The 20,742-nt window shown below is 40.4% G+C and overlaps 1 protein-coding gene across 7 annotated transcripts in view; it reads right to left on the bottom strand.

Moving 5' to 3' along the window:
- Window positions 1-20,742, bottom strand: part of ENOX1 (ecto-NOX disulfide-thiol exchanger 1) — a 365,715-nt gene that overhangs the window by 92,775 nt on the left and 252,198 nt on the right. For all 7 annotated transcript variants that reach the window (XM_042867022.1, XM_042867020.1, XM_042867019.1 and 4 more), the window contains 3 exons: window positions 11,926-12,099; window positions 9,771-9,977; window positions 2,336-2,569 (listed from right to left, as the gene is read on the bottom strand). In XM_042867022.1, coding sequence (XP_042722956.1) covers window positions 2,336-2,569; window positions 9,771-9,977; window positions 11,926-12,099 — 615 coding nt within the window. The remainder of the gene's footprint in view (window positions 1-2,335; window positions 2,570-9,770; window positions 9,978-11,925; window positions 12,100-20,742) is intronic.

The raw sequence follows: 20,742 nt of genomic DNA, 5'->3' as shown, positions 1-20,742 counted from the left end.
ACCTCGTGAGTCAGCAGCAGAGCTCAGGACTCTTTTGAGGCAGGTATCATGGGGAGGTCATGACTTAAGAAAACAACTGCAGGGCATCTACTCAGCAACCACACTTTCAAGGCAAATCCTGTCAAGAACAGATATATTTTGATCCTCTTCTGTAGGATGTATTGTTCAGACTTTGCAGCAATGCAGATATGGTGTCACTCAGAGAACAGATATATTGACACCAAATTTTACAAATATGTGCATATGCAAATGTATGTATGTATACATAAATATGTCGCCCATTAGTTTCACTGAAGTCCACGTGTGAATTCTGAATACGTGATGACAGGAACTGCCCCTTCTCACAATGAAAGATGTATTTTTTGTGCAGTTGTACCTTTATTTTTAGGGTGTCACACAGTACTCATGGTGAGTCTGTGTTGCCCAAGGAAGACCCTAATGTCCTACTCTCACCCTCACAGATACTGGCCAAGATGTCATTGGAGAAATTAAGCAGAGTGTAGGACTCAGAAGTATAATGACTGGACCCCATCTTTACTTCCTAGATAACCTAGTACAATAGACAACCAATTGAGAAGGGAGGGTTTGTTTTCACGTTTTCCATCCCCAACAACCTGTACAGGTACAGAACTGGTTACCTTAATCTTGCTAAAGGGCAATGGTTAATTAACTAACTTCTTAAAACTGCAAGATGTTATTCTGGTGGATTTTAATGCTTTTTAATGCATATAAAATAAACTTAACATTTTGAATTTTCAATTTCTTGTATTTATTTGTTCTGGTCAGCTGTCCTTCAAAGAAACAAAGCCCAAAAATCTTGAAATAAGTTTTAATTAAGCACGGAAGCTTCCCAGACTGAAAAGAAAACCCCTTCTAAATATAGACATCTCAAACATCTTGCAGAAATCCACATTTCCTTACCCCAAGCAATGGCAAGCCATACGGAAGAAATTGCCCAGACTTCTTGCATTTTCTGGCTTAGCTCAGGAAACCTCTAGGCCTTACTACATTAAGAAAAACTTCCGTATAAAAGATGAACTCCTAAAATATTCTATTGAAAACAGATCTGGGAACAGATGAATCTAAAACTACTGTATTGTATAAGCTCTGGAGGAGCTGGACTGGAAGCTAGGTAAGAAGTAAAAAAATCTTATACTTGGGCTTCATTCTTCTTTTACTCTTCGCCTGTCAATTTATCTGCATTATTTTAACAATCTTCCAGTTATTTCAAGAGGTATTTAATAGAGGCATGTATGCATCCAGAATATTAGTTATCCAAACTAGCAACCAACTGATGTAACAGTGACCAATGCAGTACTCAAAGAGACAGTAGGGTGCATCTCTGCTCCGTGCTTCAAGGACTCAACAACTTCGCACCATTCTCCAACAGCTTCCCAAACATCTTTCAAAGTTAGAACACAGACCAGCATGTTGACAGCTAGATAGCTTACATCTAATCTGGGTAATTCTGAAATAGTGGCAAGAATGACAGTTTCTTGTGACTTGGCTGGCACATAGCAGGTAACGTGTTTGACCACCACGTGGGGAAAGAATGCAAAGCACAGATGCTAAACATTGAATGAAAACCAACACAAAGTCTAAGAGGTACAAGGAGTTGTTTACTTGACTTTTTAAATTATTTCTTTACTATGAATATTTTTACTTCTTTGCTTCTTCATTTGTATGTTAACTTTTAAAGATGGCAATCTTCAGTTTTGAAAAATAGAAAGTCATTGAGTGTATTCAGAAGAAGTAAACAAGCAAGGAAACACATAACAAAACAATACATTATCTTACACATGTAATTCCCTAAAGAAGGAATGAAAGAATGGATGGTGTGTGTCAGAGATAAGTTGTGCCACTGCATCTGAAGGGTGTGTTAGAATTCAGCTCACGAGAGCAATTGAAAAACCAGGAATTTGGACAGTCACATGCATGTAATATAACAAAATATCACTGGTGAAATAAAAGTATTCTAAGAATCAGTCCCTTAGTATGGAAGATGTCTGTAACAGGTTGTCTTATGAGAACACTTCCAGAGCACACAATGACATCAACTGAGCAGAAAAAAAAAAACCAACCAACAAAGCACTGTGTAGTTTTCTATAAGTTGTGTTCCATCTGTTAAAGCACAGCTAGATAGACAGATACCCTACATTTCTAGCAGGTGGATGAGTATCATTATGACTGGCATAAAAATGGCAGAGGAATTAGGGGAAGGTTAACAGGGCAAGTAATGAAATACATTAGAGAGAAATCATCTTCCATGTTCTGACGTCTGGATGGCCCCTGCTCCTAAGGAATAATGCACTGCAAAGTATCAAATGCTGCTTACCTTTCAATTTTTCAGCCAGCAAAGCAGCTTCGTGTTCAGAATAATGCATTATTGCTGGAGGAGAAGGAGGGCGCAGTCTGTCTTCTTCCATTTTACGTCTGTGGCGTTCTTCTCGGGCCAGCATTCTTTGTTTGCATTCCCATTCATAAAAGTCATCTCTTGCCTGAGCAAAATCAACATGAAGGCGGCCTGAATCCTTTTTGTCTGTGCTAGATCCTAATCTCATGCGGTAACCTGAAATCAACAAGCAGAACTAACTGTTGCACGACTTCTTTGCTCGGTTTTTTTCTTTTTTTTCCACTTCAAGTACAGTTGAAATATACAATCACATGCTCCCACTTATCCACACAGTACCTATCGATCATTGCACTTTCACAGGAAGATAAACACTCATCCACTTTTTTTTTCACTGCAGTTTTCTGCATCACCTATCAACATAACAGATGATCTGAAAAAAAAAACATACAGAATCTACATTCCTGCTCATGAGCCTTTCCATATATATCATTTTTCCAACTGATACTCCTAACATTTATTAAAGGAAAGGGTACCACCACTAAAAAAGCATCTACTCTGGTTTGAATGTAAAGTTCTTCCCCTGCTGCTGTTCAGACCATGAACGGTTTTGTGCTGTTGTCCAGCCCACCAGCGGAATGGGATGTGTGGAAAAAGGCTGAAATTTATAACATCATAACCATAGCTGAATGAGAAAATTGCTTTACCTAAATTGCTGAGCCACAAAGAAGGTGATGTCATACCTGTGTTGATGCTAGATCTTTTGAAGCTTCCTAATTGCTAGCGCCACATAATCTGGCAGCAAACATAAACCACCTACAAATTAATCTGATATAAAGCCAATAATAATATAAAAACATTAAGTTGAGCATTCTTTAAACCAATTCTAAGACCATGGAAAGATTTATCAGACATTTGCAAGACCTCTTTCAGAACAAATAACCTATCACATCTCATTTTTAGAGACCTACATATTCATAATTCGATCCATTTATCATATGCTAAAGTTAGCAGACTGCAATGGCTTTGTTTAAGTCAGGGGCTGTACAACAGAGCAACAGGGCTCTGCTCTGAACTGAAATCCTTGGCTGCATTCAGAAGATGAACAAATCACACCAAAGCTATAAAAGGAGCCTTTCATGGCCATCCTGTGGAAGAACATATGCTGGGCACCAATCTTTTTTCAAGTTTTATTTCCATGGCTGAAAGATAGTTACAGAGCAGTTTCTCTGACTTTTAAAATGCTGATTCAGGGAAGATGTGAGAGAGCACAAAGCAGAAAGCTGTAAACAGATCTCCAGCTGCAGGTAAAATTAATCAGTCTGCACAGGGCTAGCTCAAATTTCTTCATATCAACATGCTGCCATAACTGCAGTAACAGAACAGTCCAGCCGTGACTTCTCATACCATGGGATGCTGTGGGTATGAACTCTGGGCAGAACTGACACATAACAAGGCTCTTCAGAAACACTACTATAACTACCGTGAAACAGCCCCAGGGACAGGAGCCTCCTCTTCAAAATGGCAGGAAAAAAGAAGTTTGCCATTTTTGAACAGTAATCCAAAAGAACCTACCTTTCAGTCATGTGGTTTGCCTGTGGTTTGAAGAGCTTCAGCACCTCATCACTAAAGTTAAGACTCAGTCTTCAATTTTCTTCAGGGACAGCAAAGTTAAGTAGTAGGTTGGGAGCATTTTAGCAAGAAAGCATATCTAGGCATACTCTGTTTTACTGCTGTAAAAGCATCTTGATGTATGAAGAGACTGGCTATACTACACCACACATGAGATGATGTCAAACATTAAATACCACACACATAGTGATCATAGAATCAAAGAATCATGAAGGTTGGAAAAGATCACTAACAACATGTAGCCCAACTATCAACTCATCATCCCTGTGCCCATAAAACCATGTCCCTCAGTGCTACATCTACATGTTTCTTTGACATTTCCAGGGATGGTGACTCTACCATTTCCCTGAGCGGCCTATTCCAATACCTCTTCAATCACTCTTTCTGAGAAGAAATTTTTTCCTAATATCCAACTTGAACCACCCCTGTCACAACCTGAGGCCATTACCTCTAGTTTTTTCAGAGTTGTACAGGAGAAGAGACTGACGTCCACATCACCACAACCTCTATTCACGGAGTTGTAGAGAGAGATAAGGTCCCCTGAGCCTCCACTTCTCCATTTCCCTCAGTCACTCTCCGTAAGACTTGTGCTCCAGGCCCTTCACAGCTTATCTGCACTTCTCTGGACACACTCCAGAGCCTCAATGTCTTTCTTGTAGTGACGGGCCCAAAGCAGAACACAGCACTCAAGGTGTAGCCTCACCAGTGCCGACTACAGAGGGATGATCACCTCCCTTTTGCTGCTGATTGCTTTTTCTCTGATACAAGCTACGATGTCATTGACCTTCTTGAAGATCTGAGCACACTGCTGGCTCATGTTCATCTGGCTGTCAGCTAACACCCTCAGGCCCTTTTCCTCTATGCAGTTTTCCACCCCCTATGCCCTAAGCCTGCAGCAATGCATGGGGTTGTTGTGACTAAAGTGCAGGACCTAGCACTTGGTCTTTTTAAACCTGATACAATTAGCCTCAGCCCATTGATCCAGCTCATCCAGATTTCTCTGTTGGGCATTCCCCTCAACTCGGTGTTATCTGCAAACTTACTCAATCCCCTTGTCCAAACGATCAGTAAATATATTAAACAGGGCCAGCCCCTGAACTGACCTCTGAAGAATACAACTGGTGATCAATTGGGTGGATTTAACTCCACTCATCTTCCAAAACAAACAATCTGGGTGCTTTTTGCTTGACGTTTTCCTTTCAAACCTCTTGTGGAGTTAAGTAGCCTGTCAGTTAGGAGGAGATATATCTTTCATTTTCCAGCAAGAATACCAGCTGGAAAGCTCACACTAAGTGTCTCAGATGTCCCTCAAAGCCAGAAGGTGGAAAAAAATTCCACGGATCAGACAAGGGGACAGTTTTGTGTTTTTCTCCCCAGAGATGTAGACATGATGGGACCAGTGGTGCAGTTACTCTGATAACCATGACAAATGTTATACCCAAGATGCATTCCGCACATAGTGACTGCTTTGTGCCAAAAAGGTGTTATCAGCAATGTGAAAGGACACTGCCAGGGTTTTGGGTCTTGTGAACCTAAAATTAGATCTCCCAGCTGGGCTGCCCTTTCCAGGAATACATGTTCTCTCTTCTTCTCCTCTATCTTTCGCCTTGTTGGCAGGAGCATGTTGGCTTATAGGCACGCTGAGAAATGCAGCACTGCAGGGAGCAAGGTCCTCAAAGCCATGCTTAATCTGAAAAACAACTATTGTAATGGTCTGTGCTTGTACAGTTTTGTACATGCACTCATCTAGTGGTGTCTTACTGAAGACTTACCTTATTTTTGAAATAAATGGGGATAGTACAGTGTAAATTGCAGTCCAAAATCCAGTACCCTCTGTGGTACTGGACAAATGGTACCCTTCAGGTAACCAGTTTGCCTGGTTGTTCATCTGCCTCCAGATGAACAGATTCTTGAAATTACTGGTGAATCACACTGAGATAATCACACTGCTAATTTAATCGTTAAGGCTGAAGGTGGTCGGCCAGCCAGGTGGTTTTCACCAGGATAGAGACTTAGAATAACTTCACTTGGAAGGGACCCTAGACATCTTCTAGTCCAGTCACCTTTCTAGGTGACTTCAAAATTAGATTAGATTGCTCAGGGCTTGGCATCCTTCCCTAAACAAAAAGCAAATCCCTCTTTGGAATGTCTTCTTGTTCCCTCCTAAATAAGGCTCTGGGGACACTACAGGACCAGTGACCTCTCCAGTGAAGAACAGACTCCTTGACAGGTCGACAGACAGCAAGACACCGTGTAGGCAGTGATGCAGGACTGGCAGATCTATTTTATATATGTGATCCTCAGGCACCCATCTGTGATGGCAGATCTGAGCTGCAGGGCAGCTGGATGGCAGGCTCTTTTCCAACACCATGTATCCATATTGGTGTTTGAGGGTATTTACTGCACAAGAGAATCACCTGCCTTTTCCGCCTTCCTGCCCAGACAATGAATTGCCCTCACAAAACCCTTTTCCTAGCTTTTTGCTCAGGACTGCAGCTAGCATTAACTGTGTGCCTGGCCTGTCATTTTTTATTTCAGTTTCACATACATAATGGCAGAGGAATAAAAGCTGGGAAATTGCCAAGATCCTCACTTTAAAGGAGCAGAAGCAAGAAAAATTAATGAGGGTGCTAAATAAAAATCAAACACAGTATTTCCATATCACTGATCTAGTAAAAACTCCATAGTTTGACTTACCTTTGAGTGCTGCTATACTGGGGACCAGTCAACAGCTGCTAACTGGGGATCTAGATCAGAGTGCTGACGATCATTGAGAACATGAAACAAAAACCAGTATACAGTACTAAAGGAAAACTCACATGGGAGGATACTGTCATAGAAAAAAATGCATCCTTAGGCTTTTGGGCTATAAGCAGGTTTGTCTGAAGCAACTTGTTTGGCCCTTATTTCAAGTACAGGGCCATCCAGGTTTGCAGGAGTTTGTGACTCGTTAGCCACAAGAGCAAAGTATGTAGAATTTGAAGAAAAAGCTTTCCCATGGGGTGACATGTTGATTGTGGAAAGCCTTCTCCTTGGGAGATCAAAATGCAATTTCCAGGGCTAAATGAAAACCTTCCTAAAGTCAACTTTTTTTATCATGGGTTTCTTACCCATCTCCCTGTCTCCTTTTATACAATTTTGGTTGGGAGTAGAAAGGAAAAAATTCAGCGATTAAACTGCTTAATGGATTTTCTAGTCACTTGCATTACTCTGATGATAAGCACAGGATAAATACTGTGTTTGATGAGATTAGATGGGGTAGACAGATAAAACTGATTAGGTAGACAAAATTATCACTATGTTACAGATATCAAAGGCAGGATTCTTCCCTAATATAACACGCATACCGTATTTACCACAAATTCTGTTTGTATTTCTCTCTTGTCTCTTCCAGGGAAAATAAAAGGCCGTAACAGTATGCTTTTCCATCATCATTTCAGAATATGTTATGTTTGAAAACAATACAAATTTGATTAGAAAAACATAATATTTCAGTAAAAATAAAAGGGTCCCTGCCTTAATGCCTGACCTCCCTGCCTTTCAGTGAGACATTCAGTGTTCCTTGTTTCATTTGCGGAGGTCTGCAGAAATCACTGCTGGTGGCAGAAAGAAGGGAAAGTTACTTGCTAAGCACCCCTGCTTTTCTCTTCTCTCCATCTCAGCTCTACTGTTTTGTTTGTTTGCTTGCTTCTCCTGATCTGGTCAGAGGGACTAAATTAAAAGTTTTAGAAGGAGAAGAAAGGAAAGATGGGGAGAGAAGGTGAAAGAGGCAGTAGAGGCAGTGGAGGCAGAAGAGTGACTGTGATGAAATGAAGGGGAAGAAGGAAGGCTTAGAGAACAGTACAGAGAAAAGGACCAAGAACTCAGAAATACGCTGGCAGAAAAAATAAAAAGAGGATGAGAAAGGGAATCTGCCTCCTCCATCTCTTCTTGCCTCCTTTGTTCTGGGTGCACACATAAGTGAGGGCACACAACAGAATAGGAACATTTCTAGTAAACATCAGATCTGATGCTCCAGGATTTTTCCACAGAAAACTAAAACAAAACTTTGCTTTGAGACAAATGGAGCATTGAGCTACAGAAAATTGGAAAACTGAGATAATGGGACACTGGCTCTGCCCCAGGATGGCTGTCTGTACATTTCTGCAGTTTTCTATGGCTTCTTTCTTGTTACTGTAATAATTTATTATATAGAGTAATCCCAGCTCCTACTGCATTTTGTGAGCCTTCTCTTGGCTCCTCCACAAGTGCTCTATTGCTGGTGGAGCTGGAACCTCCTTAGGACAGAAGCTGGGAAATGCACTGCCTCTTCTGCAAGGTCTGTAACCTGCCCCCATAAGGTACAGAGTCATGGAAGTAATGCATGAATAAACACATAAACAGGAAGGATGGAAGGGAGGAGAGGATGAGGAGGGACGAAGTAATGGGGTGAAAATAAAATAAATAAATGAAAAAAAAGGAAGAAAAATGTATAAAGAAGTGAAGATCTGAAAGAAACATCAAAATGCAGAAATATTTTAAGAAATCCATACACATAAAATTCTCATAAAACTATCATAAAATTCACAATTTTGTATAGCTGTTTGAACTAAAATTTAAATAAGGCAGCCAGATTAGAAGGAAAAAAATGTGACAGAGAACTTTTTCTTGACCATAGATTTCAAGAGCTCAGATGTTCTTTTATTCCTTTCATTTTAAGAAGTCAATGGTGGTTTAGGAAACCACTGCTTTCTAGCTGTGTGAGCCTTCTATGAACATTGAGGGTATGTCTTGCTGCAAACAAAAAAATGGTTAGGATGGGAGCTCAGACAAGGTACCCCAATCATTAACTGCATCCCTAGATCTCTTTTGGTGGTCACTTGGGGTCTCCTCAAAGTAACCCTGCATAAGATGGGTAAGCCTGTCTGTGTCAACTGGCTTTGATAAAGGAGCTGTCTCCAGCCCTCATTCATTTCTAAGTACTTTGCATGTAGGGTGAAGGTGTTACATGATACTTGTGGGGACAAAGACAGAGGGTCCCAGAGGAACAGAGGGACAGGACTCAGGGGTGAACTGGTCAGTGGAGACACATAGGCAATAGAATCCAACTTATGAAGGTGGAGGAGGGCTCATTTGGGTAGGTTGGGAAGTCAGCCCTCGTGTAATGGGCATTGACAGCCAATGAAGCCTGATTTGAGAAAGCAAGGCTGAGTTTTTTTTATCCCCTGTGAATTACGGTTTTGTGGTCTGATTCTTTGTGGGAACGTAAAAGAGATTCTGGAACTTTACACTTAAAATACTATGGCATTCATGACCCTGGGAGACAAAAGGCACAGCCCACAGATGGGTATCAGAATCTAACCCAGGTGGTTGTACACATAAAGGCAGACTTTATTCACACTGCTCTTCAAATCTATAAAAATATGCCAATGAAATTGCCAGGCTATCACAGAAATTGGCACTGGAAAACAGCAGCGTTCCTGGCCTGGTGCCCTCCTCTTTCTACAACCTGTGAGCAAAACTACATAAACCTGTGTAAATCGAAAACAAGATTGTTCTGTAGTGAATTTCAGGGTCTGCTGCATTGTTGTGGGATGGCAGGAAATTGCTCCTGGGTACTCAACATACAAAACGGCTCACAAGTTTTGGCAGACACAGACAAATGCAGAATTGCCCCTTACCACTCCAAGCTAGAGCCACTGAGCTCAAAAAAGGACTTGCTGGGATAAAAGCTAAGAAAATAAGCAAACATTAGCATCACAAAATACAAATGAGAAGCAAAGAAAATCCATTAAAGAACGTGAAGTACCAGAAAGGTAAATGGCTTTATCAACCATGAACTCCTCTGCAAAACGAATGTGACAAAAATTCTTCTTGCTTTTCCGAATTGCTGTTATATCTCCACACTGCTCAAAGACTTCCTGAATAATTTCCTCTGTTGCGTTTTCTGGTAATCCTCCAACAAACACTGTTTTACACCCAGGAGGTCTCTCTCTTGTTGAAGGTGGTGGAAGATCTAAGTCAAAACAGAAATCACATTGGAATACAAAATTTGTCTTTTGATCCATTGGTTCTATTCATTTCAGGGCAGCAACAGTTATTTGACATAGCATGGAGTCGGGAGAGACGGAGAAGCAAAATAATTGAATGGTGCAGAAATTGTCCAGAACTGGCTACTTGAATCTAAACCTTTTCAAGTTTTAGGAGGCTTTTCAGAGCCTAATTCCTGTCATTCTCCAGGCTAAGGTTTAAAAGGATCTTCTTTTCCCTACACTGTCTCCTTTTAGAAAATACACACAAAAAAAAGAAAAATACTCTGTTTCAAAGGTTCTGTACCTTCACCATCTCCTGCTTACACCCAGCATTCACTACGTTCATCAAGCTGCAGCAGTTTAAGCCCCCTGAAAAGGAGCCCATGAAGCCAGGAGGACTGGACACCCTTCCCTAGTTTTAGCATAATTTCATTTCTTTCTCAGAGTACAGGACCAGAGCAAACAGAAAAACAAGGCAGGAAACACAATCAAGTGACATGATGATGAAGGCGCTCCGCCGGTTATCTCCTCTGTCTTTGTGCCAGATAATGGAGCGGATGCCGGTGTGCAAGGAGGATAACCTCACTGTTTACAAGTCCTTTTGAGATGGAGTGGCTAGAAATTTTATTTTGATGTATATACGTATATATGGACACTTAAATCAGAAAAGTGTTAATTTTTTTTGAGGGCTGTGTGAAAAATATGCTCTATCACAACACTTCCCCTTGTTTAGATGTAAATTGCTAGAGTACTCATCTAACAGTAATTCTCTGATCATTATTTTTTTTTTTTTTTTTGGCCCTTTAACATACTAAAGGGGGCTACAATTTAATATAACCATATATACATTCACACAGTTTGATTAAACCGTACAGTTACATTGCAAACTAGACCACTAGATTATTTGCTTAAATTTCTCTTTTGCCTTCATAATGATGGTGAAAGCATCTGGTCTGATTGCTGTAAAACTAAATTCCTGGGGCTGGCACAAAATTAGGCTTTTTGCTCTGCCCTCATTGTGGTGGCTCAGTGAGAAGTTTTCCATTTGCACAAAGTCCCAGAAGAGGCAGAAGGAAGCCTGGTCCCCAAAGAGAAACTCATCTGCATTTTGCCTCCCCAGAAATGGTAGGAGAGAAACGATAGCTTCCCTTTCTTTCTATCTTGGTGGTGTGCTGTAGCTTTGCAGAGCCTGGGTATAATGTGCTCTGTTCAGGGCCATCCGTGTTCATCCATAGATGAGTCTAGGTTGGTTCCATCTATGGGTGGACATAAAGAGGATTGGTGCCATATAACCAACACAGAGACATGGGCATCTTCAGAGAGTAATCTAATTTAGGTTCCCCAGTTACAGCTCAAAAGCCAGGTGGAAGAGATTTGGGGCAGAACTCCAAACTCTTTGCCTGTTTAGCAAGTTATCACTGCACTAAGGCTTTCCACTAGCTGGCCATGGGGAGGGTAACCAGGAAGAGCTCACTGGGTGAAAGACCTTGGTATTCTCTATCCATGGCTCAGAAACATCTGCAGGATGGACTTCTGACTCAAACCTCTCTGAAGGACATCTCGAGAACTTATTATTCACAGTGATGCTTTTACCACACTTGCACAAACACTGCTGGTTTGGGCAGATTTATAGTTTGTGACACTGATGTAAAAGAAAGACAGATGTGTACTACAAGTAGTAGTGTAGTTTTTCAGACTGTTAGCCTTAAGTAATTCATTTTCCTTTTTGTGCAAGCTGTGTAATTTTTTATATGACCTTGCAGAGATGAGTGAACATGCTCTGACACTCCACCATGATTTAAACACAGAGCAGAACTTGTAAGGAAACACCATACATGCCTTACTTTACTTACAAACCATAGTTTTTATCAGATAAAAAAGTTTCAGAAAATACATCTAGGAGAATAACATTTTTTCATCAGGCCCACTTACTTGGGTTTGGAGGGAAGAGTGTGCAGCTTTTGCAGTGAATTATTTCCTTGACTACAGGCACATCTGTTGGCGGTGGCGGTGGCACTAACCCCATGCCTGGTATCATTGGGTTAATCGGAGTGATTCCAGTCATCATGCTAAGGCTTGGATCAAAGCCTGGTACACAGATTGAATCTGTAAATATATAACATAAAATCCTAGCTTTTAAATCTTAAAACTACTTGTTATTAATTTCCTGCACACAGACAGTTTCAGTTCAGGCTTTTTTTCTTCTTCTTCTTTTTTTTTTTTTTTTTTTCTTTTTTTCTTTTTTTTCTCTCCCAGCATCACTGTTAAAAAAAAAGAAGGAAGAAGGAGAAAGGGGAGAAGAAAGAGTAAAGGGGAGGAGAGGGGCAGTGAGCCAGAGAAGGAGTGGGAGAGGGGGAGAGAGGTGCATTTGCACTGGTCCCTTCTAATGGGGGGAGGGGAAAAAAAAAAGCATGAAGAAAGGAACGTTGCATAATTTAAAACATTAACATGACTGAGAGAAACACATCACATTAAAGTGTAAAACCATGCATCATGAATATCTGCTATTATCTGGAATGTAATTTGCTATTTCATAATGCTGCTGTGGTGTTTACATTGCCTTCAGATCACAGTGTACAAAGAATACCTTTTAACATTGATATGCCCTCTCCATCTAATTGTCAGACAGATTTATCACAACATAGTCTTCTGACATGTGACCTTGATTTACAAACACCATGGAGAAATACCAATTTTAGGCTGTTTTATATAAGTCTAGTTTTCCAAGACTTCTAACCTCTTTATCCAGGAATATAAACTTTCAGCCGCATAGAATAGGGTGTTTCTAAACCTTGGAATTAATTCCTTCTTGTTCTGTTACTTAATCGGATTAGTAGATTCCCTTCAACACACATATCACTAAAATGCACCACTGTAGCCTCATAAAGTAAAATGCGTATTTGGCAAATACTGCTCTTTCTCCTTCCTGATCTCTTTGCCAAGACTTCATACATACTATTTAAAGCTGAAGAGGGGAGCACCAGTGCTGTAGCACCAAAACTTGTAATAAGCAGATGTTTTAGATGAACTGAGAGCCAACTTCTGAAATTTGCTTTTTTCAAAAACAAGGCTTTGGGTTTCTGGAGGCATAATGAATAAAATATTTTGAGAGACCAATCTCTTTGTTGGCACAACACTGCTGCTATTTGGTATCATCAATTATTTAAAAGAAGAGAGTTACTTTGGTGTTCTACAGGTTTTCTGCTGAGTTTTCTGGCTAGCAACTGGAAAGTATTTAATGATACATGTAAACACAGGGTGTGGTAGCTTGGGAGCTTGTTTGTTTTGAAGAAGCAAAGAGGGAAAGGACTCCTTCCCCAGGATTTTTTTTTATGCTTAGGAAACTTGAGCTACATTTTGCTACAAGGCAGCATGATCAACTGATGTACCCAGAGAGGCCTGTTTTTTCATCCTAAATCTGTTGTTGAAAAGCAGTGTGGCCTTGAGTCAGCCTGATGACCTTTCCATACCTTAATTTCCATATGTGCAAAACAAACACTGTAATATTCACCTACTGGTGAGAATTCGTTCATATTTTTTTCTAGCACTTTGCAGGTATAAAGCACTCTGGGAGCTGAAAATCAGCATTCTTATTTCCATGAAACATCCATATCCATCTTCTGTGGGAACAACAGCTGAGGACTTAACAACATCTACTCCAGTAGAGCTGTACCTGGAGAGCGTGCCCCCTGCTCTTCATACACTGACTGTGAGCCTTCAGCACTTTCAGCTAGCTCAGTACAAAAGCACTGCAAGTGCTCAGCCAGCAAGGATTTGCTTTAGGCTTATTGAAGACTGCATTAATGAAAACTCATGATATTACATTACTTTTTTTAATAAGTGGGCTTATGAAAAAGGATTTGCTCTGGGTGCGATGCTTCTTTTCAATACTGATGTATATGCATTGCTTTTCAGATTAAGCTTTGAAACTCAGAACCTGTCATTCATTCCTTGGGAGGCAGTAGTGGCCATATTAAATGTTCATGGCTAGTGAACGCTGAGAGAGAAAGTCAGAGGTGAAAGGGCACAATACAATTCAAAGAAGTCCTTAGGACATGCTTATTTGCTTGATCTCATCTTTTAAAAGCTAGACTTTCAATAGTTATGGTAGGCCACACTTTCTTTCTGTAGGTGTGATCTGTTGAGCTCTCCATGCACTGTGCCATACTGATCCTCCTGTAGCACCTGGGAAATGCAGGAGATGCCTTGTCCATCTCTGCAGACGAATGCAGCTATAGTCATAGTCAGGCACGAAATTGCATATTAGATCAAATATTCATAACTGAGTTACAGCATTATTATGAGATAAGAATGGAGCATGTGGAGCAGATGATACAATGAAATGGAGAGCAGGCTAAGTTCTTCCCATCCTGTATGCATCTTTCAAGTCCCATGTGAAAACCAAGCAGAAACAGCCTCATCTCGTGACTGTTATCACGGGCTGCATTTAACCATTGCTTCTTTTCTCTGTAGAGCAATTATTAGATGTATTTCAGTCTGTCTACAAGATCAGACAACTGAAACAACAGCAAACTACTCACAGTACAGAAAACCAAATCAAAGGCAGTAGGATTCAAAAGGTACAGTTTTCAGAGTATTCAAATGGCAATGGAATAGACAGAAAGAAAAGCAAATGTAAGGGAGATGGCAACAAGGACATTCGAGTCCACAAATGCGGCTACCATGGCTTCAACAGGGAAGTGAGAGAGAGAGGTGTTAGATTGAATGTCAATCAGAACAGGTGTCCTGGTGGACAACAGGTTGACTATGAGTCAGCAATGTGCCCTTGCAGCCAAGAATATCAATGGTATCCTGGGTGCATGAAATGAGCACAGCCAGGAGGCCAAGGGAGATGATCCTCCCCCTCTACTCTGCCCTGATGAGGCCACATGTAGAATACCATGTCCAGTTTGGGACTCCCAAGTTCAAAAAAGACAGGGATAATCTGGAGAGAGTCAGCACAGGGCCACAGAGATGATGAGGGTCCTGGAGTATCTCTCATATGGGGAAAGGCTGAAAGACGTGGGATTACTCAGACTGGAGGAGTCAGAGAGGATCTAATCATCGCTTCTAAATTTATAAAGGGCAGGAGTAAAATGAATAGAGGCCAGACTCTTTTCAGTGATGTGCAGCTATAGGACAGGGGGCAGTGGGCAAAAACTGGAACACAGGAAGTTCCACATGAACATGAGAAATAATTTCTTTCCTGTGAGAGTGACAGAGCACTGGAACAGGCTGCTCAGAGAGGGTGCAGTCTCCATCTCTGGAGATATTCAAGACCTGCCTGGATGCTTTGCTGCACAGCCTACTGTAGGGTACTTGCTTTAGCAGGGCTTTGGACTCAATGATCTCCAGAGGTCCCTTCCAATCCCTATGATTCCATGATTCTAAGATTTCAGTAGGAAAAAAAAAAAAAAAGTTTCCTCTAATTCCTGCCAAGGAATTCCTGTTCACGGAAATGTGAGTTTATATGTAACTGTGCTTGTGTTAAGTACATGGCTTTGTCACCATTTTTTTTTTCTTACCACAGGAATCAATCATGGGCAGAGTGCTGGGGACCAACACTCCTGATAAATCCTACTAGGTGCATTGGGACATCTTGTGTCCAGAATATAATCGTGTTGAGTTGAGTTATATTGATAAGGACTGAGTCAAAAGTTCTTGAAATCTAACTCTGCATTTACAGGCACTAATCTAAAACCTACGAGGTCAATAGCAAGACTACTGATTACATGTATAGCTTTTTAACCAGGTGCAGGTTTTCCTTCTTTGTGATCTTGAATACACTGTCTCATTTTTCCAATGAAATGCTTTCATACGTCACATGAGTTGATGTATGGTTGGACATTAGGAGAAGCTTTTTCTCTCAGAGTGTGGTCAGGCACTGGAATGGCTGCCCAGGGAGGTGGTGGAGTCGTTGTCCCTGGCAGTGTTCAAGAGGTGCCTGGATGAGGAGCTAAGAAATATGGTTTAGTGCTTGTGGTACTAATAGGAACGGGAGGGTGGTCTAGATGATCTTGCAGGTCATTTCCAACCTTGCGATTCTGTGATTCTGTGATTCTATGAGCACTGAGAGGAGGCATGAGTACCATCTGTAAAGCATTCTGCAAATGAAATATAGCTGCTTGATTAGTGAAAACTATTACTGTGCATTGCAGTGATGGAAAACTCAGTTGGATTTCTGAACATGGAAGATCTTGTTCTGAACTTTTAAGAGATTGTTGGCATTTGCTTCTACAGAGAAGCTGATGCGTGCCCCACCTGCACAGGGCTGACAAGCCATGGAGAGAGTCTTTAGATGATCTATCTAAAGGAAATACCAGTCTGGGCTCTGAGGTGCAGAGAAAAAGGAACAGATAAAGTCACTTGAAAGGAAAGCCAATAAATTTGCCACATTTCTGAGAGGATCCAGAAAAATCCCAAGTTTAACTATATTAATGCTGCAGAGTGATGCATTAATGGAAGTTCGATAGATGGCTTGAGTCTAGGAACGGGAGACTATCATCCATCAGTGCTACCACAGCAGTCTGCTTCATGTCCTGGCATAATGCCTATTTGGAGAATAACCAGGACACTAGCCTTAGAGCTGGAGACAACTCCTGTTGAATGTGCTGGTGAGTTTGTTAGTTTTCAGCAAGAAAGATAATGAGAGAGTTACAAAGGATTTAAAAAAAAAAAATAAAGAAAGAAAGGAAGAAAGAAGTGAATCAACCCAACTTGCTTAAGTTTTGTGCTGAGATGTGTGTGAATATATGATTATTAAGGCATATTAGACATAACAGTGCTACACTGAACACAGATAAGTATACTAAGTAGATAAGCCACATATCTGAAGACTCAAAATGCAATATTTCATGCTTTCACTGATCATAGCTAATTTTTAAAGGCTATGTACATAAGCTTAGGCAGATATTTAAAAGTTTATGATCTCTTGGAATTATAAAAACTAAATTGGCAGAAGATAGAAAGTTTACATTTGAAAAATCTTAAGAAATAATTACAAAATTAATTCCTAAATGAAATAATTAAATTGGAAAGCAATCAGAGATGATGAAGCAGTATAAGAATGGAAAAGATCAAGTTTGAGCTCCTGTGAACATTCTACATGATAATTGAATCCTCACATATTCGTATTACATAAAATTTGAAAGCATTTAACACTAGAAATTTGCCTCAATTTGGCAGAACAAGAGTTAATTTCTATTAAGAAATTGTCATAGTAGAAGGCAATGAAACCTTTGAAGAACAAATATCTAGAATTGGCACTCAGAGAGGTAAAAAGAAAAATCTGCCTGAACAGTTGATGTGGTTTTACAGTTCTTTCAAGCAGAATATTGGAAAAAATATATATCTTTCTCATGAAATCTTTGGGTCTAGAAAAAGTAGAAGAACAATAAAATTCCTTTAACGATAACTATTTCCTAACACAGTACATAGTGTAAAACAACTTATTTTATTAGTTTGCATTCTGGAAGGTTAAGAGTAACTTTGTCATCCATAAAAATACCCACACAGTCTTGGAAAACTGCCCTCATTTCCTTCTCTGGTATAACAGGTGCTGCCTGAATCACCTTCTGGTTTTGCCAGAGTATTGCTTTGCACAGATAACAAGAATGTATACTTCCAACTGTGCTTTTGGGGACTGCCCTTCATCACCAGTGCTGTTACCATCCTACTTCTGCCAACCCCTGCCACAAGTTATTTATCTGTTCAGTATTATTTTTTAAGTGTATAATCTTTATTTGATTCTCAGTATTAGCCCTGGGATGTGTCATTTCACAGAATCAGAGAATCATAGAACTGCAAGGGTGGGAAGGGACCTCAAGAGATCATCAAGTCCAAACCCAGTGCTAAAGCAAGTGCCCTGCAATAAGTTACACAGGTAGGTATCCAGACAGGTACTGAATTTCCCCATAGAAGGAAACTCTCTGGGCATCCTGTCTTTTTGCCTGCCACTGCCAATGGTTTCTGTTGTGTTTTTGGATAGTGCCAGGCTGTATTTCTCTTGGATGCATAAAAACACTCATGTGTGCAAACACAGATTTGGTTGTGTGTCTACACACACATGCATGGGAAGTTTCCACCTTGGACACTAGCAGCCCAACAGTGGCTGCAGTGCTCAGGCATGCTGCTCTGACACCCCAGTGAAGACAACTATGTGAATGCGCAACAGCAAACCAAAATAACTAACACTGACAGGTCTCCATGGCTTGAGAGTGACAATTTTGCACCTTGGAAAAAAACAGTCTATTTTTTCCCAGTGTTGAAAGATTAAAAAAAAAAAAAAAAAAAAAAAAAAAAAAAAAGAAAAGAAAAAAAGATCTGGTTCCAGGAATGGAGTTGCCTGCCAATATGTAAAGCAAGGATTAGGATAGTCCAGGCAGCAGCTGGTAATAAATGTTGTGAGATGCTTGTTACAATTTGGTTTCTGCAGAGAAAAAAGAAAACCTTCTAGGGCCTACAGATTTGATTGTGTACTCCAGGAACACCAATTGCTGAATGTCTGGAGACTAAATATAGAGTTGATTTCTAATAGCTTTAATTTTCCCTGAAAAAGTACAAATCTAATTCTGCCTGCATCTCTTAGAACAAACCTGTATTATCAGTGGGACCATGTATTACTGGCAGTAGCAAAGAAGGACTGTTCTTTCTCTCTAAATGGAGGAATCTTATCAGAACAAGGAAAATGTTTTTATTCTAAAATCTTCTGGTGTTTTTATCTAAAATTCTTCCTTAAAACTCTTTATGGTCTGCCACTGTCTTTATCCTTATGTCAGTCTTCTTTTTTCTTTATTAGCAACTGTGAATTACTATTCAGCTGCAAGCTAGAGATCAAGGCAGTATTACTGTCTTCTTGGAGATTCAAATCTCACCACTTCTGGGCTTCAAGAAGCTTTTGATGCATCTGACTCATTTCCTCAGTTTCATAAGGCTCTTCTCAGTGTAATAAGAAAAAAGTGGGAGTGTTAGTAGCTCAAATGGTTCATGGTGTCCCAAGGACACGCACCAGTTTAAATGGGTGTTGATCAAGGCCTTCATGATCATGTCCAAGATCCTCCAGAACATTTCCTTTTTCAGTTTAGACATCATTAAACTTCTAAGCTTCCCTGTTTCTAATATATAGGTTAGATTATCCAGACACATTCCAATAAAAGAGGGGAAAGAGTTTGATAGCTCTTCCATTTGAGCAGCATAACCACTACTGTTCTGTCCCAAACTAAGGACAGTGGTCAGCAGCAAATGTAAAGGGAATCAGAATAAGAAACAGGCAGGAAAAGAACAAGCTATTATTAGCTCCTGTACTTTGAGTGCTTACTCACTGCCAGTGCTAGAGATCACAACTGAACTATCCTTTTTATCAGGCACCTATCCCACATGATCTGATTCATCCCTTTCCACTAAACCCTACAGTACACTTATTTATACATGTATTTTAAATTCACTCAAACCCATTTGTATCTCTGGCTTTCAGAGTCCTGATATTATGGTAACAACTGAGTGGGGAAACATGCACCCTTCGCTTTGCTTAAACAAGGCTTTTGGCAGTTCCAGGCACATCTTCCACTTTGTTCATCTTGAGAAATCATGAATAGTTGTTCCTTATTCACCTTAACCACATGATTACAGATTTTATTTCTGCTTTTATATTTTGCCATCTGTTTGGCATGCAATCTTTCTCTTTGTAAAGCTGCTACAAGGTATATAGATATAGAACCCCTGCCTGTGCCCCCTTTAAAAAAAAACTCAGGTTAATGGCATGGGCAGAGATGCCATTCTAGGTATTCACCTCTCCCTGCATTTTTTTAAGAACTGCATCATAGAGTCATAAGATCATCCATTCCAACCATCCGACTACCACCAATTCTTCCCCACTAAACCATGTCCCTCAGTCATCTAAATGTTTCTTGTATGCTTCTAGGGCAGTGACTCCACCACCTCCCTGGGCAGACTGTTCCAAATATTATAGAAATGAGCAGATGCCCTTAAATAAACTGTGCATGAGCCTGACTGATGAAGCAACCTCTGGGCAAAGCAGTTCTGCGGCAATCAGAGTAAGACACGTATAGACAATGCATGTGTGTGTAGGCATGTGAGTGTGTGTTTGGAAGAGAAGACAGGAGTGAATGAAGGGGGGGAGGCAGAAAATCATGTCCTTGCCTTTCAGCTGTCTCAGCTGGACAGGGGATCCATGTCAGCATCATTTAGCGAGAGCTGTGTTTTGTGAAACAGAGCCTGGGTTGTAGCAAAGGCAAGTCACTAAGGGAATTTTGGCAAAAACGGTGGTGTGGGAGAATCCAGATGAATGTTTCTCATTAGTAATCAACCAAGGAATGATTTGCATGAACTTTACAGTGCCTGCCAGACCCAATCCATAAACAAAGCCCTCAAAGCATCATCAAAACACTTGCTACTTGAAAAATGCTTCTATGAGACATATATCACTGGCAAAGCTTTAGGGCTGCATTATTGCACTTTTGCTATTTTGAAGAAAGCTCTGTGACTGCACAGAGGAATAGTTTACAGTGCACAATCCAGAAACTTTAGATGCTGCTCCTCAGAGCTGGCTGTGGTAAAAGCAAATCTGGCCTCCTCTTGATTCCTGTCCACAAAATCACATAGCAAGCACTATATTTAGAGTAATATACATGACAAAGACTAAATTAAAGAAAATCACCTTCTCTTTTTACAAGCAAATCACAGGGTGAATCACTCACGGTTTGTCCTTTATCACTGCAGTGATAAAGGCAG

Source organism: Lagopus leucura, unplaced genomic scaffold, assembly GCF_019238085.1.
Source record: "Lagopus leucura isolate 7727_CA_CO unplaced genomic scaffold, USGS_WTPT01 Super-Scaffold_100001, whole genome shotgun sequence".
Lineage (NCBI taxonomy): Eukaryota > Metazoa > Chordata > Aves > Galliformes > Phasianidae > Lagopus > Lagopus leucura.
Note: the sequence above shows the minus strand (reverse complement) of the source record. Positions and strands in the feature narration are given on the sequence as shown.